The sequence below is a fragment of the Borostomias antarcticus genome (assembly GCF_949987555.1).
Source record: "Borostomias antarcticus genome assembly, chromosome: 6".
Classification (NCBI taxonomy): domain Eukaryota; kingdom Metazoa; phylum Chordata; class Actinopteri; order Stomiiformes; family Stomiidae; genus Borostomias; species Borostomias antarcticus.
The window spans coordinates 12373220-12399332 of record NC_140239.1 but is presented as its reverse complement, the minus strand read 5'-3'; the positions used below and the strand labels follow the sequence as shown (position 1 = coordinate 12399332).

At 45.9% G+C, this 26113-nt stretch overlaps 1 protein-coding gene across 2 annotated transcripts; it reads left to right on the top strand.

Moving 5' to 3' along the window:
- Positions 1-196: 196 nt before the first annotated feature.
- Positions 197-26113, top strand: LOC311310097 (gamma-glutamyl hydrolase). Of its 2 annotated transcripts, XM_084439503.1 has the most exons (10): positions 197-406; positions 5306-5517; positions 12332-12446; positions 13081-13131; positions 13585-13669; positions 13968-14106; positions 14960-15066; positions 24908-25001; positions 25213-25350; positions 25632-26113. In XM_084439503.1, exons 1-10 carry the CDS (start codon positions 228-230, stop codon positions 25748-25750), a joined length of 1239 nt encoding a protein of 412 aa, XP_084295629.1. In that variant the 5' UTR covers positions 197-227; the 3' UTR covers positions 25751-26113. The 2 variants fall into 2 exon arrangements, with proteins under 2 accessions (XP_084295629.1, XP_084295628.1); XM_084439502.1 differs by lacking the exons at positions 197-406; positions 5306-5517 and adding an exon at positions 10933-11410 and having other exon boundaries at positions 14960-15195.

Genomic DNA, 26113 nt, shown 5'->3' with positions numbered 1-26113 from the left:
TCAACTCAGGCTGGATTATTTAACACCACCCACTCTGACAGCAGCTACAGCGAGCAGCAGAAGACCGCAGCAGCCCTAGTCTGCCAGAGCTCCTCCTAACCCTAACCCTCTCTAACCCTAACCGTCTCTAACCCTAACCCTCTCCTGAGCAGCAGACCTCCACACAGAGGGGGCCCACAGAGGGAGGTGGCTGCGTGGGAGGTCTTCCCAGAGGTGAAGAACAGCTCATGTCTTTCATTTCCAAACTCCCTCCATCGTGGAAGGACCGGCTGCCCCCCCGGCCTGTGGAACTGGACCTGAGCTCCCCGGCGCTGGCCGTGGCCCAGCTGGAGAGACTGCTCTACACGGGGAAGGCCATCATCAGCCATGCTGACGAGGTCTGGCCCAGGCTCTACATCGGAGACCAGTAAGTAACACACCAAGTGATTGGTTGACTGACTGACTGACTGACTGACTGACTGACTGACTGACTCACTGACTGACTGACTGACTGACTGGCTGACTGACTGACTGACTGAATGGCTGACTGACTGACTGAATGGCTGACTGACTGACTGATTGACTGACTGACTAAGCAACTAGCTGACTGGATGGGTTAGTGCTGCCTGACCTCTCAGACAATAGATAATGTAAAGTCTCTTGCACACCCAAATCAAATCTCAGCGACTGGTGCATAGGTGGAGTAGATACTATGACGAAACAGGAACACCCACACTGTCTTCACTTGCTCAACAAATCCAGTGTAATGATACACAATGTGAAATCGGTCATGTACCGAAATGTTGCGTAACATTAAATCACACTTGTTGAGCAAGTGAAGCCTGTGTGGGTGTTCGGGTTTCCTCATATTACCTCAGACTAGAAGCCGTGGTGTTTCATATAATGGCATCCTGACAAAGCTAAGAGCCTTCATTCTGTGACGTGCATTTCTCTCCTACGCACTACTCTACCAGACAACACAGGACACGTTCATTCAGTCGTTTCAAGGCTCAACAGTACTACAGGATGTGGAGTTCAATCTCCCGGTCATCTCCCTGTGCTAGCTGTCTGGTTCAATCTCCCGGTCATCTCCCTGTGCTAGCTGTCTGGTTCAGTCTAGCGGTCATCTCCCTGTGCTAGCTTTCTGGTTCAGTCTAGCGGTCATCTCCCTATGCTAGCTGTCTGGTTCAGTCTAGCGGTCATCTCCCTGTGCTAGCTGTCTGGTTCAGTCTAGCGGTCATCTCCCTGTGCTAGCTGTCTGGTTCAGTCTAGCGGTCATCTCCCTATGCTAGCTGTCTGGTTCAGTCTAGCGGTCATCTCCCTGTGCTAGCCGTCTGAAGGGTGCAGCTCCACAGAGTTAACCTAACCCCCCCCCCAGAGTTAATCTAACCCCCCCAGAGTTAATCTACCCCCCCAGAGTTAACCTAGCCCCCCCCAGAGTTAATCTAACCCCCCCCAGAGTTAATCTAACCCTCCCAGAGTTAATCTAACCCCCCGAGAGTTAATCTAACCCCCCCCCCCAGAGTTTCCACTGTTGCCCTCCAGCGTTCATCTATTCACAGATTCTTCTCTCTACACCATCATTACATTAGCAGACGCTTAAAGGACAATGCTCGTTTTTGACAACCTGGACCTTATTTACGACATATTATAAGACGTTTGACTCACCGAGATCACTTTGGTGTAGTTCGGAGGCCTGTAGAAGAAATGTAAAATCCAGCGCGAGCCAGTATATCCATGTAATGGCGGTGATCGGGGCAACGGGAATGCAGCTTCTAAAAATCTATGTTCTGCCGCGAAACGGTTGTTTTCATCAATCTGTCTGGATGAATCGTTAGTTGTGCTTACATAGAGCATAACTGTTGTGGTTCCTGTTGTGGTTTTCACATGCCATGATCTTTAGAAACGTCTTTCGAAACGAAATAGCTTCCTCACTTGCTCCAGCACTAATGCGCACAGCGCGCAATCGTTGCTCCAGCACGCTGTGCGCATGCGTGCTGGAGCAAGTCAGGAAGCTATTTAGTGTCTAACGACGTTTCTAAAGATCATATTACAGAGGCATGGGAAATACCACAACAGGCCTATGCTCTCTATGTAAGCACAACTAGCGATTCATCCAGACAGATTGATGAAAACAACCGTTTCTCGGCAGAAAATAGATTTTTAGAAGCTGCATTCTCGTTGCCCCGATCACCGCCATTACATGGATATACTGGCTCGCGCTGGATTTTACATTTCTTCTACAGGCCTCCGAACTACACCAAAGTGATCTCGGTGAGTCAAACGTCTTATAATATGTCGTAAATAAGGTCCAGGTTGTCAAAAACGAGCATTGTCCTTTAATGACTGTAATATCATGTCAAATGTAATGATACCACATCTACCTCTAGTCCAGCTGTACAGCCTGATATGGCCTAAGATGTCAGTGCTTTATATATTATTCAGTTTATTATTTTCATGCTATATTAAATAGGCTAATCATCATCAAAAGTTTATTTGGACAAGACAATGTGCACATACATACACATACAAAATGTTCAGGAACATTCAAATGGGTACACCAGATTTAGCTCAAAGCTACATTCCATCTGTAGTCCTACTGTACATAAAAACAAATAACAGTAAAATCAACTGACAGACAACACACGGCACGATAAAAACATGACAAGAATACAAATTGTATGTGTGTAATGGCTGCTGCTTCCTTCCTAATAATTATTACTGTACTGAACTATATATCCCATTCATTTGTATGCTGACCTGAATGGTACTGATGTATTGAGCTGTATCCTATACAAGTTAAGGAGTGGCGAGCGTCAAGATTCAAGATTCAATTCAAGATTCAAACAACTTTATTGATCCCAGAGGGCAATTCATTTGTGGCTTGTACCATCCACAGATAAAACACAGCAAGAAACAAAATATCATTCATATCAAAAACATAAGAGGAAATAAGATGTATGTTAAAAACATCAGATCAGCAGTAGCTATCATGTAGGCTAATGGACGAGGGAGTGAAGGACTTGGCAGAGCGGTTTGTTCTCCTGGGAGGTGCCACATACCTCTGCCCTAAGGGCATTAAAGCAAAAGCATTAGCCAGCACATGATCAGGTTGGCCAATTATTCTTTTTGCCTTCTGGGCCACCTGATTCTCCCAGAGAGAGCCCAAGAGAGCCCAGTCCCTCTGCCTCACTCCCATGATCTTGGAGCAGACCTTCACTATCCCATTCGAACTGTTTTTGTCCTTCACGGACAGACCATTGTACAAGCAACTAAAGGAGTATGTCAAGAGGCTTTCAATAAAGGATTGATAGAACCTACATAGAATGTTCCACAGACACGGAATGTGTTGACTTTTCTCAGCAAGTGAACTCTTTCTTGCCCTCGTTTAACAGTTGAGTCTGTGTTGGTGTCAAACTTGAGTTTTGAGTTAAACAATGTACCCAGGTATTTGTATGTGTCTATTTGTACATCCTCGCTATGAATTATGCTGCCTTTGGTTTGCTACAGCTGGTTCTACAGTCAACAACCATCTCCTTTGTTTTTGATACATTTAGGTCAAGGTAGTTGTCGTCACAAACTCCACAGTGGTAGAGCCCCAGGGACTGATGAGATCCGTCCAGAAATGCTGAAGGCGCTGGGTGTTGAGGGGCTGTCTTGGTTGACACGCCTCTTTAACATTGTGTGGAAGTCTGGGTCAGTGCCAAAGGAGTGGCAGACTGGGGTGGTGGTCCCAATATTCAAAAAAGGGGACCAGAGGGTGTGTGCCAATTATAGAGGCATCACATTACTCAGCCTCCCAGGGAAAGTATACTCCAAGGTGCTGGAAAGGAGGGTCCGGCCGATAGTCGAACCTCAGATTGAAGAGGAACAATGCGGATTTCGTCCTGGTCGTGGAATCACCGACCAGCTCTTTACTCTCGCGAGGATCTTGGAGGGGGCTTGGGAGTTTGCCCAACCTGTCTACATGTGTTTTGTGGACTTGGAGAAGGCTTACGACCGGGTCCCTCGAGAGGTCTTGTGGAGGGTTATGCGGGAGTATGGGGTGAGGGGATCCCTACTTAGGGCCATCCAATCCCTGTACACCCAGAGCGAGAGCTGTGTCCGGGTCCTCGGCAGTAAGTCGTCTTCCTTTCCGGTGGGGGTTGGCCTCCGCCAGGGCTGCGCTTTGTCACCAATCCTGTTTGTGATTTTCATGGACAGGATATCGAGGCGTAGCCGTGGGGAGGTGGGTTTGCAGTTCGGTGAGCTGGGGATCACGTCGCTGCTATTTGCAGATGATGTGGTCCTGATGGCATCATCTGCCTGCAACCTCCAGCACTCTCTGGATAGGTTCGCAACTGAGTGTGAAGCGGCTGGGATGAGAATCAGCACTTCTAAATCTGAGGCCATGGTTCTCAGCAGGAAACCGGTGGCCTGTCCGCTCCGAGTAGGAAATGAGTCTTTACCCCAAGTGAAGGAGTTCAAGTATCTGGGGGTCTTGTTCACGAGTGAGGGAACCATGGAGAGGGAGTTTGGCCGGAGAATCGAAGCAGCTGGTGCGATTCTGCAGTCGCTTTACCGCACTGTTGTGACAAAAAGAGAGCTGAGCCAAAAGGCAAAGCTCTCGATCTACCGGTCTATCTTCGTCCCCCGCTCAACCTATGGTCATGAAGGGTGGGTCGTGACCAAAAGAACGAGATCACGGATACAAGCGGCCGAAATGAGTTTTCTCCGGAGGGTGGCTGGGGTCTCCCTGAGAGATCCCTAGGGAGGTGTTCCAGGCGTGTCCGGCTGGGAGGAGGCCGCGGGGTAGACCCAGGACTAGGTGGCGGGACTACATCTCCGCACTTGCCTGTGAGCGGCTAAAGATTCCCCAGGCAGAGCTGGTTGATGCTGCTAGGGAAAGGGATGTCTGGGGCCCCCTGCTGGAGCTGCTGCCTCCGCGACCCGACCCCAGATAAGCTATCTGCAGCTATCTGTATACATGATGAACAGCAGGGGGGACAGGACACAACCCTGCGGAGACCCGGTACTTGAGACCACGCTGGTGGACATGTGTCCATTTACTGACACCTGCTGGATCCTATCAGTCAGGAAGTCTAAAAACAATCTTAAAAGCTGATCAGGTAACTTAAAATGAGAAGCAAGTCGGTCAATCAAAATGTGAGGCTGCATTTTGTTGAATGCTGAGGAGAAATCAGCGAATAGAAGTCTAGCATGGGATTTGGGTTTCTCAAGGTGTTTATAGACGCAGTCTAAGATGAAGAGTTTTGCATCCTCTACTCCTTTGCCAGCTTGATAAGATCAGTCTCAGAGTTGGGCTTGGGTGTGTCCTCTCCTACAGGAGCAGTGCGGAGAACCGGGTCGAGCTCGCCAGCCATCGTATCACGCACGTCCTGAACGCCAACCACAGCGCACGGCGAGACGGGGCACAGATCTACCAGGATATGAATATCACCTACCTGGGCATCGAGGCACGCGACTCCTGCCAGTTCGACATGAGCCTCAACTTCAACTTGGCAGCGGATTTCATCCACAGAGGCCTCAGTACGGGAGGTGAGGGTGTCACTAGTCTACTGGTATAGGAGGTGAGGATGTCACTAGTCTACTGGTGTCACTAGTCTACTGGTACAGGAGGTAAGGGTGTCACTAGTCTACTGGGATAGGAGGTGAGGGTGTCACTAGTCTACTGGTCTCACTAGTCTACTGGTACAGGAGGTGAGGGTGTCACTAGTCTACTGGTATAGGAGGTGAGGATGTCACTAGTCTACTGGTGTCACTAGTCTACTGGTATAGGAGGTGAGGGTGTCACTAGTCTATAGGTGTCACTAGTCTACTGGTATAGGAGGTGAGGATGTCACTAGTCTATAGGTGTCACTGGTCTACTGGTATAGGAGGTGAAGGTGTCACTAGTCTACTGGTATAGGAGGTGAGGATGTCACTAGTCTATAGCAGCCGCGTAGCTGTGGGTGGGCCCGGGTGGGCCTGGGCCCACCCACATGCACGTCTGGCCCACCCACAGCCAATCAGCGCGTCTCAGCGATTTTGACTTTCCTGACTGCTCCCGCGCTCCTTCTCAGCCAGTAGGCTACTCATCCGGAAAATAAAAGGTGAATTACATGATCAGCCGGATACATATTATGCTATTCTTGCAGATGAATGTAAAGACCTCTCCAGAGAACTGGTGGCTGTCTGTGTTCGATACGCGGTGGAGTTCCAGGTCTGGTTCAGTCAATAAGGTTTTGAGTCTTTTTGATGCAATATTAGAAACGCTTGCCGAATTTTCTGAGAGCACTTGTCAGACGAAAATCGAGGCTGACTCTCATACAACAAATCCAGAACAAGAAATTTGTATTTCTTCTTGTAACATTTAATATGTTGTTTGAAATGAGTGACTTCGCCACCAAGGGCCTGCAATCCGCCACTTTATCTATAACAGATTGCATACATCTAATCGAGGGACTTAAGGAGAGCTTCACTGCATGCAGGGATAATTCCAAAAATGACTTGGAAAAAGTAATGAAACTGACGGATGATTTGATGTTGAAATATGACATTATGAACTGGGACGTCACTGCCTCCCGAAAGAGGAAGATGCCAGCCAGGTTGGGTGACTCTCATGTGGAATCGACAATGGGCAAAGCGACCGCTGTGAGGGATAACTCTGATTTGAGAAGATTATATAATGACATCTTGGACAGGCAGATAATGGAGCTAGACACTCGTTTCCAAGCAGACTCATATGGGCTGATGAAAGCCGCAGCGGCCTGCATGCCCAGTTCCGAGACATTTGGCGAGTTGGCAGCAATACAGTCACCCAGTGCACACTTTGGAATAACAGTGGAGGCTGCAGAACACACTGTTTTTGTACAGCAGCTAAAGAGAAAGGAGAAAGATGGCAGGCTCTTTCCATCACTCATGGAAGTTGTCGACACCTGCCCAAGTGACATATTTCCAAATATGAATTGTCTGCTGAGGGCACTTATATCTACCGATGACCAGTTGCTCTGTGGAGAGACTATTTTCTACAGTCAATCGAATCAAGACAGACAACAGAGCATCGACGGTGACTGGCCGTCTGAATAGTTTATCGCTCCTGTCATTTGAAAGGGAACTGGCAGAGTCTTTGCAGCATGACGAGATCATCTCAGTGTTCAATACCAAGCCCCGTCGTCTCCTGCTGTGATCATCAAAAAGGTAGGCTAATTCACATTTCACTAATTTGTAATTGTAATGAAGCCTAGCTATTTGGTGCGTCAATATAATATAAGTGTTTATATTTTTTACTTTTTATTTGGGTGTTATTTGGATTTGACACACAGCTGTTGTCTGCTCGATCATGCCTTTAGATTACAAGTGCTCTGGCCGCCGTTCCAGTCATGTGGATGTCAAGGATAAACCTGAGGCCGCCGAGCCTGTGTATTCTGTGGCCGCCGAGCCAGTCATGTGGATGTCAGTTTTAAGGCCGCCGTGCCGATGTTTTTGTTTTCACTGCTAGCTTATGCTTATGCTTATGATTAATTAGTGCATTAAAAAATAAATAAAATAATGAATGAAGTTTCAGCTCAGACCCCACGCTTAATGAGTCTCCCCCTGGCCCACCTACATTTCTCCAGGCCCACCCACACAATAATTCCTGGCTACGCCACTGGTCTATAGGTGTTACTAGTCTACTGGTACAGGAGGTGAGGGTGTCACTAGTCTATAGGTGTCACTAGTCTACTGGTGTCACTAGTCGACAGTTATAAAACAACCATGTTGTTTAAGGATTGTCTGTCGTGAGAGAACTTTACCGATGTGAACATCACTTTATACCACTGTGTCCAAAACCAAAACTTGATGAAGAACAGAGCCTGGCTTTCGATTTGTAAGAGCTGATCTAGGATCCGTATAAGATCCACAGCGTTTCCGCTGGTAAGGTTTTGCCGAGGCGCACCGCCATGGCAAGATCCTTGCCGCCACACCAAACATTTGATACAAAAAACAATAATACAACAATTAGGCTATATATATGAATGTCTTAAATTAATCATCCTAAACTTTCTAAATATTTCTGCCTAAATGCACTTTCAAAACCACTGTCGCGCCCACATTAGGACTATTTATTTTCGATAAGACTCTATTAAGAGCCTATAGGCCACGCGCTCTGTGCCGCTCCATATGCTGCTCCTTTCTGAGGTGATCGAAAGACACGGCGCGTGAAGGGATTTTTTCTTCAGGGAGCGGCATGAGGTTACAACGAAAGATACTGTAGGTAGGCTATTGACGCTCAAATATTACAATAGTGTTAACCAGTGTTTGAATTGGGCCAAACACTGGTGCTGGCACCTATAGGTCTACTCCTCAAAATGCCTAGCCTACTGTCTAAAATACATTTATGTTAGTAATCTAAGTGCCGTTATAGCTAGTTAGACGTGCCGACAGCTCCTGCCCATCTCAAGCACGTTGGTAAAGCCTTTGGTTTTATAATTCCCTGATGACAACTAGCGGATCCTATAACCTAATATATCAATCCAATTTTCCAGATGGACATATGACGATTTTTGAAGAGGAAGGGAGAGGAGAATGATTAGACCAGTCAGGTAGGCTAGGTTATTGCCTGCTAGACATGATTCACATTAGGGTGATTAAGGCAAGCTACCTGTAGGCTAACAGTTTTGCCCGCTTCCCAAGGACCAGTAAACTCTGTTCGGGCAAGAGGAATGCCTCATGCAGTTGTCTGATCGGACAAGTAAAAAATGAATATGATAAATTGGCCTTGTGTTGCTAACGTTACGTAACGTTATCTGAAAATACAGTTTGAGCCGAAGCGGAGCCTGCTCCATTTGAGCTACGCACAGCTGTCTGTCAGTCGGTCAGCCCTTCAAGCGAGCGTTGTCAAGGAGACATACACCACAAGCGCGAGTAGGTTCTGCAACTTCAGCTTCAGGTCCTGCGAGTCAGGTGCAGCGCTGCCTGATGGATTGTGCGACGGTCTTTTTGGCTGGCTGAACTAACACTAGCTTGTGTTAATGTACCTCCAGCCACCTAAAAAGTGCCAATCAAAATAACCGAAAAAGCATTATTTAGGCATGTTTATAGACTAGCTTACCGTTTTAACAAAATCTATAGCTGCTGTTATAATGGTAACCTACAATACATCTGATTAAAATATGTCTATAAACCATATGATTTATTAAGTGATCCCGTCCAGTTACATTACATTTTAAGCTCTATGACTTTACTAGCCTTATGAGATAAGTTAGGCCATCTTCATAGGCCTACTATTCAGTTAATTGTTTTTTTTTAGGCAGAGGCAGGGATTGTGGTAGGAGAGGACAGGACTGTGGCACAGGCACAGAGTGGAGGCACAGGTGAGAGAGAAAAGAGAGGTGGTTGAGAAGAGCGCAAGAGAGGAGAGGAGAAGGAAGGGGACAGGAGAGAGGAACAAGGGAGGAAGAAGGGCGGTCTCCGATCCCCCGCTTTGGTTTTGAAATCGGACTCTTTTTTTCACACACCACCACACCAAGAGATCAGTTTCACAGGAAACACTGATCCATATAACAGTCTTTAAAACCGATACATAAACGTATTCAGGGCACAGCTGATTCTAAATCAGCACTCCTGTACCACTACAGCGTGTGAATACCGGGGAGGTCCATCCATATTGGCCAGTTGTACAAAAGGCCCACAATGCATTTCACATCTGCCTGGTTCTGATTGGACCATCCGGCTCCCCCTGTCTGCCCCCTCAGGTACTGTCCTGGTGCACTGCGCAGTGGGGGTGAGCCGCTCGGCCACGCTGGTCCTGGCCTACCTGATGCTGAGGCAGAGTCTGACCCTGGTGGAGGCCGTCTGTGCCGTGAAGGAGAGCCGCGGCGTCGTCCCCAACAGAGGCTTCCTCAGACAGCTGCTGGCGCTGGACGCCAGGCTGCACCGCCTCCGCCCGCCGCTCACATAGCCTCATTCAACACTCCGTTATCTGTCATGTACGCTGAACAGTTACAGTCAAATGTTGCTGCCAGCTCTAAGATTATGCTTCATACAGATAAACTCCAATACTCAAATTCCAAATTTACAAGTTAGAAATTTACAAATTACGAAAATTACACAGTACCCTTTCTATACAGTATAAGATTATTATAATATAATAATATAATAACTATTAAATAATAACTATTTAGATTATTATATTATAATAACTATTATATAATAAATTATAATATAACAAATATTACCACCTATAATATAACTAATATTCCCATTATAATATAACTAATATTCCCATTATAATATAACTTATATTGCCATTATAATATAACTAATATTACCACCTTGGCCCAGCCTCCTTGTGAGGTGTGTGTGTGTGCGTGTGCGTGTGCGTGTGCGTGCGTGTGCGAGAGAGTGTGAGAGAGAGAGGGAGAGGGAGAGTTAGTGAGCAGGTGTGTGTCTGAATAACTTGTAAGACCCTCTATGAATGTTATCTGGTCTTCTTTTCTAAAGAGGAATGAATGGTATCTGGTCTTCTTTTCTAAAGAGGAATGAATGGTATCTGGTCTTCTTTTCTAAAGAGGAATGCACGGTATCTGGTCTTCTTTTCTAAAGAGGAATGAATGGTATCTGGTCTCCTTTTCTAAAGAGGAATGAATGGTATCTGGTCTTCTTTTCTAAAGAGGCTTGCCATACTTCAACATTGTGTTTGCCTCTGAAATGTAAAAGAGTCATGCTGAATTTGAACATCCAAATGTGTTGAAATAAATGGTTACATAAATGTGTCTCTGTACTAACTGTGCATTAAGACTTCTGAATACAAAAGCAGGCCTACTGCATCAGTCTGGTTTAGGTTCACAGACCTTTAACTGACCAGAGAGGTGACTCATCACCTGCAATCAAACTTATTTGCTGACTCTGACAGTCCAGATTCCACCGCAGTTACAGTTAACTCCTGCTGTATAACAACACGTGCCCATGAGAGCATAAGCTGCACTCAACACAAGTTGACCTGGAAACTACTCAAATTCATAGTAGACCAAGAGTGAACGGGGGCATTTCTAATAAGCGCTATGGAGATTAATATAGCTCAGGCTTTCTCAACATACGTAGGTCTATAGCCTACTTTCACAAGGGGGTAGGTTTTCCAGATCTGGGCTGGTATATTCCCAGACTCAGAACAGCAAGTGTAGCAGAACAGCAAGTGTATGCGGCACTTGTGGAATAGCACACATTTCCTACCTTCAATACACAAAGGAATCACATGTCAAGCTGGGCATTCCTGACTTCCTCTTGCTCTCTCGCTGCACACGTTATTTAAAGACTTCCTTCATTCCTGCATGCAACACGTAGACGCGGATCTGCACCAAAATGATAGGCAGAGGAGTTGTTCTGCTATGTTTAAATATGTGTGCCTTCTGGTGCTACGCCCGGCCGACGGGTCGAGACCAGGACCCGGTCAATGACAGACCGATCATCGGTGAGTACCGGACAGAGTTCAAATGCGGTGAGCGTGTCGCTCAACTTGCGTGACTGGAGTATAGCAAAACAAATATTCTACGGCTAGCAACCTACACACAAATAGCTATAGGATAACAAATATATATAAACAGTAACCTACACACAAACAGATACAGTAAGTTTATAGGATAAACTTTATTATCGTTTCCATTTCTTGCACAGGTGGCTAGCCTATACTAACTAAAGTGAAGTGATGGGATAACATTGGAAAAGTTATTGATCTCAGTTTATAGATTTATTGAATTTGAATGAATTGGCTATTATTTGCAACATGTTGTGGAAGGAGGTAGGCTGTTAGAAGAATAATCTGCAATTGTTTAGGCTTGTTTTTGTCAAATATTGGCAACATTTCTGCCAGAAACAGTCTCAATAAACAATATTATGAATTGATTTATTGAATTTGAATAAATTGGCTGTATCATGTTTGAGAAAAACAAGGTTTGGATGAAACCTTAAAGTCATTTGGAATTGCTTAGAGGTGTTTATGTCAAATATCTGCTCTTTAGCAGAATTATAGTAGCCTATGTGAATTGCATGTGTATTTTTAATTAAAAACGTTAAACTATTACATTTTTATGAATTAAAAATGTTAATAAATTGTTAATAGGCCTAACCTTATACTTTTTGTACAAGAAAAATGAAATGGGATATTTATTTTAACAATAGTTTATAAATAAATTAACCAGAAAAAAATGTGTTTTTATTAAAGAAAGAAAGTGAGGAGAAACACGTTCCTGATTATGATTGTAATATTGACTAATTTTACCTCAGGTGATCCACAAAGGCCCAGGATGTCAAATGTCTGTTAATGTCGGTTCTTAATTAACCTACGTAACTAGATAAAGGTAAACACGTTACAGTAGACTATACTGTCTTATAGGTATTCTCACTCAGGAGGTTATGGATGACGTCATGAAACCATTCGGAAAGACCTACATACCTTCCTCCTATGTGAAGTACCTGGAGTCAGCTGGGAGCAGGGTGGTACCAATCAGGTAAGGTGTTACTGTGAAGTACCTGGAGTCAGCTGGGAGCAGGGTGGGGCCAATCAGGTAAGGAGTTACTTCTGATGGGTCTATTTACACAGTTCAGCTGGGATGAAACAAGAACATTCACCCAATGGAGCACTACACTGGCCCATGTCAGTGATACTGCTAGTACATAGATAGATAGATGGATGGATGGATGGTCGGTCGGTCGGTAGACAGACAGACACTTTATTGATCCCCCAATGCGAAATGTGTTTCAGCAGTTGAAATGAAAAGGGCACTAGATGCAGAGAAACGAACAAGACACTAGATAAGAGGGTAGTAGCATAAAAGCATAAAAGAGGAATAACATTGGCTACACTGTGTACTATATTGTATACTTATAGAATTATATTAATACAGATTGAATGTATGTACTGTAGGTACATACTGTATATATCATATTATATTCTATACTGCACAGTTACTGTCCACATGGACAGTAACTGCAGTATAGAATAGAATATGATATATACAGTATTTACCTACAGTACATACATTCAATCTGTATTAATATAATTCTATAAGTATACAATATAGTACACAGTGTGGTGTGAAATGCAGACCGCCCCACGTCAACAGCTGTTCTGACCTTCCATAGGCTGACCCAGACCACAGCTGAGTATGAGGCCATCTTCAAATCCATCAACGGGTGAGCTGCTGAGGGTTCTGGGTTGTGGGTGAACTGCTTAGGGTTCTGGGTTGTGGGTGAGCTGCTGAGGGTTCTGGGTTGTGGGTGAGCTGCTGAGGGTTCTGGGTAGTGGGTGAGCTGCTGAGGGTTCTGGGTAGTGGGTGAGCTGCTGAGGGTTCTGGGTAGTGGGTGAGCTGCTGAGGGCTCTGGGTAGTGGGTGAGCTGCTGAGGGTTCTGGGTTGTGGGTGCTCAGCGCCTGACAGTAACACACCTCATGTCTGAGCTCTCTCACTGTCAAAGGGATCCACATTAGAACCCATTCAGTCTTCACCATACATTACTGTAGATAGACACAGGACATTTACCAACCCTGAGGTCTCCTCTTCATCTGGGAGATGGATGGATGGATGGATGGATGGATGATGAATGACAGGATGACGTGTCATCTCTGTTGTTACACTGACTCTACTGCAGCCTGCTGTTCATTGGTGGATCTGCAGATCTGGAGAGGTCGGCCTTCGCCAGGGTGGCAGGGATCTTCTACAGGCTGGCTGTAGCGGTCGGTACTCCTCAACTGGACCACGTTGTAGTAGTCTATGGTTTGGGCCCCTCTGGTACCTCTGAATAGCTGGCTAATAGTCTGTCTATCTTTCTGTCTGTCTATATTTCTGTCTGTCGGTCTGTCGGTCTGCCTTCTTGTCTGCCTGACTGCCTGTCTGTCTGTCTGCCTGTCTGTCTGTCTGTCTGTCTGTCTGCCTGCCTGCCTGCTGCCTGCCTGTCTGTCTGTCTGTCTGTCTGTCTGTCTGTCTGTCTTCCTGCCTGTCTGTCTTCCTGCCTGTCTGTCCATCTCTGTTCAGGCCAACGACGCGGGGGACTTCTTCCCTGTCTGGGGCACCTGTATGGGGCTGCAGCTGCTGGTGTGCCTGGTGGCTGGAGAGAACGTTCTGACCAGTACCCCGGCTGAGAACATGGCCATGCCCCTCAACCTCACCGCAGGTACCCTGGCTCAACACCTCTGAAACACAGAACATGGCCATGCCCCTCAACCTCAGCGCACGCACACCTGGCTTAACACCTCTGAAACACAGCCACACCCAAAGGCAGGAGAGCATCAAGGAATGTATAAAGTTGTAGTATTTTACTTGGAACTAACTACTGCTGCACTGGGAGGCAAAGTGGATCTAAAATTATATTAAAGGTGCAGTATGCATTTTGGCTCAGAAGCACGCTTTAATAAATTTAATAAAATAAATCTGTAATCTGTAGAAGTCGCAGGACTGTAATAAGCACATCCAATCATTTTGAGTTGCCAACTTGACATGATTGGATGGCTCACCTGCCTCTCAGCCTGCCTACCTGTCTAGCGAGGGTCAGTTGTTTCCCCCAGTTTGGAGGAGGGGCTTTGGAGGGAGGCCTGAAGGGAGGGGCGGGGGTTTTGTCAGCTGCATTTTTCAAAATCTTTCAAAATGTTTTCCTAAGTCTAACAGGAAATCACAAACCGCATACTGCAAGTGTGTCCTGTTGCCCTCCAAGCCAGGTGATCAGCAGCGTTCCTCTCTTCCCATTCCTTGGTGATCTCAGCCATGTCTATGATCTCAGCGCTCTGTGGTAGCCCTTTCTGAATCTCCTGGGAGAGACTCGTCTGTGGTAGCCCTTTCTGAATCTCCTGGGAGAGACTCGTCTGTGGTAGCCCTTTCTGAATCTCCTGGGAGAGACTCGTCTGTGGTTTGGAATCGGGCTTGTAGATTTGCTGCATGTGCTCTCATCCACCACTAGAGGTCAGTAGAGGCTAGCATCAAATCGGAGCGTCACCGCACATTTCACAATACCTGTGTTCCCCTTCCTCTAGAGGCCCGTTCCAGTCAGATGTTCCGGGGTTTTCCCAGCGAGCTCATGACGGCCTTAACCCAGGAGCCATTGACTGGGAACTTCCACCGGTACGGAGTGACTGAAAAGGTACGCCCAATACCAGCTGGGCAGGGTCTTATCTGGGCAGGTCAGTCCTTCTCTGGAACCCATCTCATTAATGCTGTGTTGAGTAAACCAGAGCCATCGTGCCACATGCACAACTCACCGCCCCAAACGGTAGTATGTAAAGTATTTGTGTGTGAGTGTGTGTGTAGTATGTATTTGTGTGTGAGTGTGTGTGTAGTATGTATTTGTGTGTGAGTGTGTGTGTGAGAGTATGTATTTGTGTGTGAGTGTGTGTGTGTGTGTGTAGTATGTATTTGTGTGTGAGTGTGTGTGTGTAGTATGTATTTGTGTGTGAGTGTGTGTGTGTGTGTGTGCTCCCATGCACAGGGTGATGTGATGCGCCAGTGCAGTAGTACTGGAGTAGTGGTGCCTGTAGTTGTAGTTGTAGTTAGTGCATGCTGCTTCTGCTTCTGCTTGCTACTTTCTGCTTTCAGCTACTGCCGCCGGCTAGCCCTCCTGAGAGGGTGAAATGAGGAGCAGAGCGCGTAAGCCTCCTCCTGCCAGCACATAGCCTCTCCATCGCCAAGACCCCTGCAGTGCCTCCTCGTGGCCACACACGGTAACTGGGTACCTCGCGGTCCCAGGCTAAACTGCAGGGGATCTCGGAGCAGCAGTGGTCCCCAGAGTTTCACTGTGCAGGCCCACGTAAAGTGGATACGCCCTGGCAGTGACCAACCACTGCCCTGCTGCCTTGTGGGTAAGTCTAGGAAGACAAAGGCTAGGGGAGCATACCCTGAAAGAAGAGCAGGTGCTGGCAGGCGCACCTTAGGCGGTCCTCCGACAGACTGGAGCTCCGGCAGCCTCCTGCAGCTGTGAGAAGATGCCGGTCGTCTTGGATTTTTTTCCTTGCCATCGGAGTACAGCTCTTCACTGCGAAGCAGTGATGTTGGAGCATGCGCATCCCCTCCGTCACTCTAAATAACTTCAGTGCGCAGGTACCTGCTACTGGCTATCTGCAATCATTCTTGAAGTCTACTGGCAACGGGGTAGCCCGGTGACGGGGGCAGGACTGAATAATCTGGAAGCTCCTAGCTGGGTCCCTGCACAATAGCGGCACAGGGCTATTATGGTCGTCAGCAGCTGGGATCTCTGACTGGCAGCTGCTCCCGGCAGACCCCTGTGCGTCTGAGCAGCCCTATTTAGGACCGCACTGCTCACCCCAGCTGGGGAAGGGTCTAGAAAAGGTGACCTAAACATTGCCCACAGAGTCTCCTGGATAGGTTGCCGCACCTATCGGGATATTCCATTCTGCGGTCGAAAACAAAAACAAGCATTACAAAACAGAACCCTACGGCTTGGCCATCAAGAACCATCTCCTCTCAAGTCTCACTGAAACACCAACTGGTATTAGTGAAAGGCTCATGTCAATCCGCATCCCCCTCGCAGGAAAGCAATACGCCACCCTCTTCAGTGTTTATGCACCCACCCTTCCATCAGAGGAGGACGTAAAAGACCGCTTCAATGAGATACTGGATGAAGCCCTTCAAAGTCCCCAAAAATGACAAGATCCTGTTGATGGGTGACTTCAATGCAAGAGTTGCGAGGGACAGTGGCATTTGGAAAGGTGTACTGGGGCAGCATGGCATAGGCCACTCCAATGCAAATGGGATACGTCCATTAAGTCTCTGTGCTGAACACAGCCTCACCATCACCAACACACCAACACCAACATCACCTCACCATATTCCAACAGAAAAACAAATACAAAACATCCTGGATGCATCCCAGGTCCAAGCACTGGCACCTCCTCGACTACATCATCGTCAGGCAGTCAGATCTGAGAGACGTCCAGATCACTCGAGCCATGAGAGGGGAAGAGTGCTGGACGGACCATCGTTTGATCATGAGAATGCTCAAAATGAGGATCCGACCAGCAGTACGCCTCAGAAAGTCCACCAAGAAAAGGCTGCACTGTGCCCGGCTACAGGAAACAGCCATTCCCTAGCTAATCAGCTAGAGAATGTTGAGCCTCTCCTGGAAAGGGATGGCACGACTGAAGAGAAGTGGCTTTCTCTCAGTGCATCACTTTACGAAGCTGCAGCCCAATCCATCGGCTACAGCAGGAAGAAACATCAGGACTGGTTCGACGAAAACTCCACAGATATCTCCACTCTCCTCAACAGTATGCACTCAGCTCATAAAGCCTCACTCAATAACCCATCCTCTGCTGCCCTTAAAAACAACTGGCAGGCACACAGGAGAAAGGTGCAGTGTACTCTGAGACAACTTCAAAACCAGTGGTGGGTATCCAAGGCGCAGGAAATACAGTCATACGCAGACAGATATGATATGCACAATTTTTATGATGCAATAAAGTCCATCCATGGTCCAAGAACCCATACTGTCTGTCCCCTCAGAACCGCTGATGAATCCTCCCTCATTAAGGATCCAACATTGATTGTCCAGAGATGGGGAGCACATTTTGAGGCCCTGCTAAACCAGCCTGCCCAATTGACATCTCGGTTCTAGAGGAGCTCCCAACCCTACCCACCATCCAGAGTCTTAACCTCCCACCCTCCTTGTCCGAAGTCCATGCTGCCATAAGGTCACTTAAAAACAATAAATCTCCTGGTCCTGACTCCATCCCTGCTGAGATCCTGAAGCAGGGGGGCTACCTCTGTACCAGAGCAATCCACCAGTTCATCTCCCTAGTATGGCGGGAAGAAAGCATTCCCCAGCAATGGAGGGATGCAAACATTGTCACCATATACAAGAACAAGGGAGACAAATCCATCTGTGGAAACAGCTGAGGTATAGCGCTCCTCTCTGTTGCTGGTAAAGTCCTGGCAAAAATCATGCTCCACAGGCTCATCAACAACATCACTGAAGCCCTGCTACCGGAATCCCAGTGTGGATTCAGGAAAAACCGCAGCACAGTGGACATGATCTTCTGCTCAAGACAGCTGCAGGAAAAATGTCGCGAACAAAAACAAGACCTGTTCGTGGCCTTTGTGGATCTCTCCAAGGCATTTGACACCGTACATCGTGACCTCCTGTGGAGAGTCCTCCTGCGGTATGGCTGCCCGGCGAAGTTCGTGAACATCCTGCGGCAGTTTCACGATGGGATGATGGCCAGGGTCACGACAGGTGGACTGGAATCTGCCCCCTTTGGAGTAGCAACTGGTGTGAGACAAGGGTGCACTCTTGCCCCGGTCCTCTTCAACATTTTTCTCCTACAGATGTGGGAAGTTAGAAATGTCACATGCTGCAGCATTTCACCTACGCGGTATTTGGCAGGGAAATCCCATTGGAAATCTTGTGGGATTTCAGACGGGTGTTATTTCGTTTTAGTGATGCACCACCGCCAGGTGGCGTCTTTGAGTAGATTTAGCAGGCTGGGCTCAGTGTTTTTCTCCTATAGTCTACGAATGAAGCATCATTAAGTTTCACATTCTTTAATTTAAATGCTCTGTTGTAAAGCACTTTGAGCTGAATTTATCTGTATGAAAGGTGCTATACAAATAACGTTTAATTGTTATTATTACCTTGTTCTCAAACACACGTTTTCACAATCTGGATGTAATTTAATTATTACGAACACCTTTATCTAGGCCTACAGTAGCCTATCTATCTCGGTAACTGACGTCGGGTCAAGACGTGGTGGCTGTTAGGTCAAATGCGCAAAATAACAGTATTGTAAATATATTTGTTAGTAAAGATATGGTGAACGTGGGGGTTTTGCGTTTTGTTTCTGGAACGCATTCAACTGGTAGGCTACTCGTAAACCCCGGAAGTAAATTTTAAGACGGGGCACCAGCTAATGTAGCCAAGTCTGAGCGCAGTAGGCTATATGGCTTCAGCACGATACAAAGAAAAAATAAGCTTGATCGACTTGTGGATCCATACAAAATTGACATAGTCGCCATGAGTAAAGATCACTCATTGCCAATCATATCCGGACATTAACTATCTTGTGCATAGATAGCGGCAGGTTTGACAGTGAGTGCGTTCACATGCACAATATACACAATATTTTGTTATTTGAATGATCTTGAATATATATATATTCAAGATCATTCAAATAAGAAAATATCGTGTATGTTTTTATTTATTTATACCGGCCGCCAGCCCTTCCATGAACGGCTATAGGGAATGCGCAGTTTCGCGCTGGCTACAGCCTATTATATGCACAGTTTCGCGCTACGTAGGCTTTTATAAATAAGTAATATACATTGGGGGAGCTTGGACTCGCTGGGGACTGGTGGAGAGACGCAGAGCCTCCCCAGACGCGACATCTCCAGTTGGCTGAAGAGCTGCGCGCTCTGGCGTCCAAACAGCCACCGGCGGCACCCCTCGCAGTGTCCACAGAAGAATACCCCCACCAAAATACCTGCATGGTGAAGACAAGCTGCAGCAAGAACAGAACTGTCTACCAATGCATGAAGTGCACCTAGCTGTCTGTGAGAGGCTATAGCAGAGGATATGTGCGAAGTGTATTTGAGCTGCCGCCTCAACCGTGCGTAAGAGCAGAGCGCATCAACTCGTGTATAGCTACAACTAGAAGCCCATAGCCATTAAAACGGCTTATTGTTTTATTCATATATCAACTAGATAATAATGAGTAGCCTAGTAGGCTATAAAAGGAATTCAATAGGGCCTGATAAGCCTTAAGTTGTAGCCTAGGCTACAGTACAATCACAAGACGCATAGGCCTAGCCTATCGTAAAAAGCGTTGCGTTCTCATAGGCCTATATTAACTTAGATAATTATTAATTATGCTCAGGTCATAATGTCCGTTGAAAATAATTCCCTCTAAGCAGAATTTGAATTGTATTAAAATAGGCTCAAATTAAATTTCCACATATTCTGATTCCTTCTAGGCCTATATAATTTCTTTTTTTTTTATTTTTATGTGTAGCCTAGGCTATAGGCTTCTGCAATGAACAAAACAGCCACAATGTAGCCTGCTTAGCGAGCGAGAGGGCAGTCTACCATAAAGTGTAGGCTATAGCCTAACCATAATGTAATATATCTACACTACATGCATTGTGGTATTTCTTTATATAGCCCAGCCTGCAATTGTTTCTCAATAAACAGTTATGTCATCCTCTGAGTCCGAATGTAGGCTAATAGACCGGCAGCTCTAAATGCCTTCCCAATCAATGAGACATGGTTGTAAAAATGATGTTTTATTGATGAAAAGGGTAAAACTGAAAAACATGGAGAGTCATTGCATTGATCGATGCATTCCGTTCAAATAGGCATCAAAAGATAAAGTAGGCCCATTTAAAATGACCAATTACATCTTCAAATCCCTTCTTATCTTGGCCTTTGATAGGGTTTTTTCCCGCCCTACTGCCAATTATATCCGAACATTAACTATCTTGTGCATACAGAGCACAAACAATGAAACAATGAAACGAATAGATTTCCTCCCTGTCTGTCTGTGGCATTCGCTACCAGCAAACACTGAAAATACAGGTCCTCAATTTATTTAGATTAGACTAGCCTATCCAACTGGACCACTCCAATGAATGTTGGACGTAGCCTACTTTTATTCTTTAGGTTTCACAGAATCGGCCTACAATGTCCACACATGCATGCGCCATCTGACTAGCTCATCACTCGCCAGCGAACCTGGACTAGACTATTGTAACCCCCCCCCCCCAAATTCTTTTATATTCAAATAAACTGGATGAACCGGTTTCCTAGCCCTGGATCGTGGGGAGGGGGGTAGCCTGCGTTAGCGGGTGCTTTGCCATGACCGGCCATTGAATTCGCTAGTTTGATTGATAGATGGATGGATTTAACGTCCAAAGTAGATTGTGCAAGTATTGTATAGGCCCATGTGTAAGAGATGAATGGTTGTAACCATGAACTCAGCCAGAGGTAGGCCCTACTGTAGATTATCAGCATTATCACCAGTCTCAATTTATGTTTTCCTCTACGCTACGTGTTGCCATTCATTTAAACCACCATCTCATCTAGATTACTTCTGTTGCTGCATTTTTACATTTATGCTTTCATGATTTTAGAGCGCAATAAACAATTTCCAGGATTCCAATAAGTCCATCCATTCATCCAACTTTGTGCTGAGCGCAGGCTGGTAGCCTACTGTCGCGGCTCACGACTGATGCACTCCCTTAACACGTCTCGCAACTTCCCAGACCATCAAGAGAATTTCAATATGAAAGACTTTGGGATTCCAGGAGTCAAGGCCGTTTCAGACGGGGAGCGACATTCCGCCTGCGTTCTCGCTCGGATCAGCGGGGAAAGCTGACTACAATTCAGCTCTTGTCGCGGGCGGGCGTGTGCAGCCTAGTTCCATATGAGAACACTCCTCGGTCCAATTCCGTATAGTAGATCAGCCTGTGTACTTTCAACGAATGTATTATTAGACATAATATCATAATAATATATATAGCCTTCAACGACCTCCTGAGCTGCCTGCCTGATGGTCTCAGGGCTAAAGAGACCGCGCGTCGTTTTCCTCACCCTAACTATTGGCATGCTGTCAATGAAAGAAAATACATTGTAAATAAACATGGTTTTAGGCTCCACAATACCACAACACAACGGTGTCATGTTTTACCGAAGGAGAAGTGAAGAAGACGGTATCTAGCAGTAGCTCAAGCAGTTAGCTAATGTTTAGATCATTCCTCTAGCTGCTTTGCTGCTAATGCGAGTTCGTCTCCGTTCCTGCCCGAGAAACAGAAGTTGAACTAGCATCAAAATCAAAATAGCTACAGGAATCATCGTTGTAAAGTTAGCTATCTGCTTTTTAGCCACCGACAGCTACCGTTAATATTATGGAAGCTGCTGTCGTGAGCTAACTTGCTATCACAGTCTTATCGTGCAGCTTCACAGCCTGCTATTAGCAGACAGCACTAAAGTTGACAAAATCACACTTGCACATCATTAGAATTCCAACCATTTATATGGGATTTATCATTCAACTAAACATGGAACCTGAATACTACCTGATAGTTCAACCTGCTGCCATCAGTGATCGGCGCGTCTGCTTGTTTGAGTCATGAATATCTTACGCAGTGACATTCCATGTAGTGTCCCAAAACTGTTAAATCATTCCCCATGTAGTTCACTATGAGTCGCACTCAATACATCCATGGTAATAGGGAATCGGGAGTGAGTGAACCATTTCAAACACATCTCTGGTCATCTCCGTTAGCCATCTTACTCGTCCTGATGCCATGTTCCATATGAGAACACTCAGTTAGCCTAATGTATTAAACTTCTACTTGTCCCGACAGTTAACAGATATAGACCCGGCGACAGTTACAGAGATAGAAGCTATAAATAGATAGGCTTTGTTCGTAATAATTAATTTACAACCAGACAGAGAACAAGGAGTTTGAGAACGGTAGGCTCATCTAATGTGCGAGATGAGCTACAGCAATGGGTCAATGAGTGATATTACTGCGCCCCTATGGGCAGGCGAGCGGTGGTGCGGAATGCCGTAAAGCGCCTGTTAGAATACCGCGGGTCAAGTTACATTCTTATATTCCCACATCTGTATGTGTAACAACACTTCTGCACAAGGAAATGGAGGAGGGGAGTGGGGTGCCCCTGGACTACAGGCTGGACGGGAGCCTCTTCAACATCAGGAGGCTCCAAGCAACAACTAAGCTCCAGTCTGTACACATACTGGAACTCCAGTATGCTGACGACTGTGCCCTTGTGGCGCACACACCAGAAGCCCTGCAGGCCACTATTGCAGCTGCTGTAAAAGCATATAGCAGAATGGGACTGTCTGTTAATATATCCAAGACAGAAGTCCTCTGTCAATGGTCATCAGAACCCCCACAGAGACCTCCAACTTTCACCGTGGCAGGCTCCCCATTCACCAACGTTCCACACTTCAAATACCTTGGAAGCATCCTCTCAGAAGACTGCAGCATCGACCAGGACATACAAAACCGAATCAAACAGGCCTCATCCTCCTTTGGGCGACTGAGGAAGAGAGTCTTTAACAACAATAACCTCCACCTCCACACCAAAGTCTCAGTCTACAAGGCAATCTGCATCACAACCCTCCTATATGGTTGTGAGACATGGACAATCTATGCTCGCCATCTCAAGATGCTGGAGACATTTCACATAAGGTGCCTCCAACGCATCTTACAGGTGACGTGGCAGGATCGTGTTCCACACACTGTGGTCCTTCAGCGAACCAGCTGCAGGAGCATAGAGGTTACCATCATGCTTCACCAACTCAGATGGCTCGGCCATGTCAACAGAATGCCACCCAGCCGCCTCCCGTGCAAAATCCTGTATGGCCTGCTCCACCTAGGCCGTTGCTCGGCAGGGGGCCAGAAGAAGAGGCTGAAAGACCAGGTCAAGACTCTCCTAAAAAAGTGTGAGATACAGCCTGCTGCCATGGAAGCTGCTGCCGCAGATCGTTCCTCCTGGCGTGGACTCTGTCACAAAGGAGCAGAGCTGGCAGAGGAGAACAGAAGAAAACACCATCTGGCAAAAAGAGAGAGGAGAAAGGCAGCCAAGACTACACCTGCCCCATTGGGTCAGGCCTTCACTTGCCCTGTCTGTGGCAGACAGTGTGCATCACGCATTGGACTGTACAGTCACCAAAGAACCCACAAACCAGTAGCAGAAGTCACCATCGGTCACGATGGACTACCATAAGCAAGCAAGCAAGTGTGTGTAGTATGTATTTGTGTGTGAGTGTGTGTGTAGTATGTATTTGTGTGTGAGTGTGTGTGTGTGCAGTATGTATTTGTGTGTGAGTGTAGTATGTATTTGTGTGTGAGGGTGTGTGTGTAGTATGTATTTGTGTGTGAGTGTGTGTGTGTAGTATGTATTTGTATGTGAGTGTGTGTGTAGTATGTATTTGTGTGTGAGTTTGTGTGTAGTATGTATTTGTGTGTGAGTGTGTGTGTGAGAGTATGTATTTGTGTGTGAGTGTGTGTGTGTAGTACAGGTATGTATTTGTGTGTGAGTGTGTGTGTAGTATGTATTTGTGTGTGAGTGTGTGTGTGAGAGTATGTATTTGTGTGTGAGTGTGTGTGTGTAGTATGTATTTGTGTGTGAGTGTGTGTGTAGTATGTATTTGTGTGTGTGTGTAGTATGTATTTGTGTGCGAGTGTGTGTGTGTGAGAGTATGTATTTGTGTGTGAGTGTGTGTGTAGTATGTATTTGTGTGTGAGTGTGTGTGTGAGAGTATGTATTTGTGTGTGAGTGTGTGTGTGTAGTATGTATTTGTGTGTGAGTGTGTGTGTAGTATGTATTTGTGTGTGTGTAGTATGTACAGTATTTGTGTGTGAGTGTGTGTGTGAGAGTATGTATTTGTGTGTGAGTGTGTGTGTAGTATGTATTTGTGTGTGAGTGTGTATGTGTAGTATGTATTTGTGTGGAGTGTGTGTGTAGTATGTATTTGTGTGTGAGTGTGTGTGTGAGAGTATGTATTTGTGTGTGAGTGTGTGTGTGTAGTATGTATTTGTGTGTGAGTGTGTGTAGTATGTATTTGTGTGTGAGTGTGTGTGTGTAGTATGTATTTGTGTGTGAGTGTGTGTCTGTAGTATGTATTTGTGTGTGAGTGTGTGTGTGTAGTATGTATTTGTGTGTGTGTGTGTGTGTGTGTGTAGTATGTATTTGTGTGTGAGTGTGTGTGTGAGGGTATGTATTTGTGTGTGAGTGTGTGCGTGTAGTATGTATTTGTGTGTGTATGTGTGTGTGTGTGTAGTATGTATTTGTGTGTGAGTGTGTGTGTGAGAGTATGTATTTGTGTGTGAGTGTGTGTGTGTAGTATGTATTTGTGTGTGTGTGTGTGTGTGTGTGTGTCCCTCTACTCCTGCAACATGGTGGAGAAAAGGTGTGAAGTGTACTGAGCTTGTTTCCTCTGTCACAGGTGTTCAAGGAGAATGAGAAGCTGCGAGATGTCTTCTCCGTCCTGTCCACCAACGTGGCCGTCAACGGGGCTGTGTTCGTCTCAACCATGGAAGGTAGGAAATCTACAGCATCAGCTTTTTATAATTACATTACATTACAGTCATTTGTGTTATAACAGTCCAATGATCAGTTAATACTAGTACCATGATATCATTATGTAATGACATAGTGGTATAACAGTCCCATGGTCAGTGAATACCAGTATAATGATATCAGTATGTAATAGCATAGTGTTATAGCAGTCCCATTCTGCTCCTTCCCCAGGAAAGACGTACCCGTTCTACGGAGTCCAGTGGCATCCAGAGGTGAACCGTTTCCAGTGGAATCCCAAAGATAACTTCCCCCACTCTGCCCACGCAGTCAGCGTGTCCTCGCTGCTGGCACAGTTCTTCATCAACCAAGGTAGCTGCTCAGTACTGTTCATTTGAACAAACTCATAACCATTTGTATTTATCCTTTATTTACTGTAAGCAGGGATAACTTTTGAGAGTAATTGCCCTGTGGTGAAAGATTCAAGTCACAGACATTAAATAATACTGATACTGTATGAGTTCATTTAAAGATGAAAGATACCATAGTTAACGAAATGCAGTTAATGTTGTATTGCGCCAGCTGTATCAAATTCTATTTTATTATATTGTTTGCTATTCTATTCCAATGCAAACAACTTTTTTGTACGGAAGGCAGGAGAAGTTTCCATTCGTTCAGCCAGCCTGAGGAGGAGGCAACCTCTCTGATCTACAACTACACGCCCACCTACGCTGGGAACATCACAGGCTACCAGCAGATCTACTTCTTCTGACATGGAGGACCTACAGGACAGCACCAAGAACAAGACCTACAGGACGTATAATTCTGGTTATGAAAATAAAGATTTTAAAGATGAAAGAAGTGTTTTATAACAGTGTTGTATTGGCTGGTTGGTGTAATTTATCCTATTGCAGTCCTGACTCATGTATGTTCAGTCATGGTGAGAGACTCATCCTCCAGTCAGTCCTCCAACCCAGTTCCACCCCCACTTTAGCTTAGTGACAAACTCACAAACTGTCACAGGATATATTTAGGTTTGTTTTTGTTTGTTAGTTTTTTTTAGTTAAATTTTGGATGTATGACAATATCTATAACTTTAACAATTTGTTTGATTAATCCATTAAATGTTCATATA

Coding starts and splice junctions, on each gene's coding strand:
- LOC311310097 (XM_084439503.1), top strand. CDS start 228: ATGTCTTTCATTTCCAAACTCCCTCCATCGTGGAAGGACCGGCTGCCC. Junction 25,002..25,212: donor GTTCGTCTCAACCATGGAAG/GTAGGAAATCTA, acceptor CTCCTTCCCCAG/GAAAGACGTACCCGTTCTAC. Junction 25,351..25,631: donor ACAGTTCTTCATCAACCAAG/GTAGCTGCTCAG, acceptor TTTGTACGGAAG/GCAGGAGAAGTTTCCATTCG.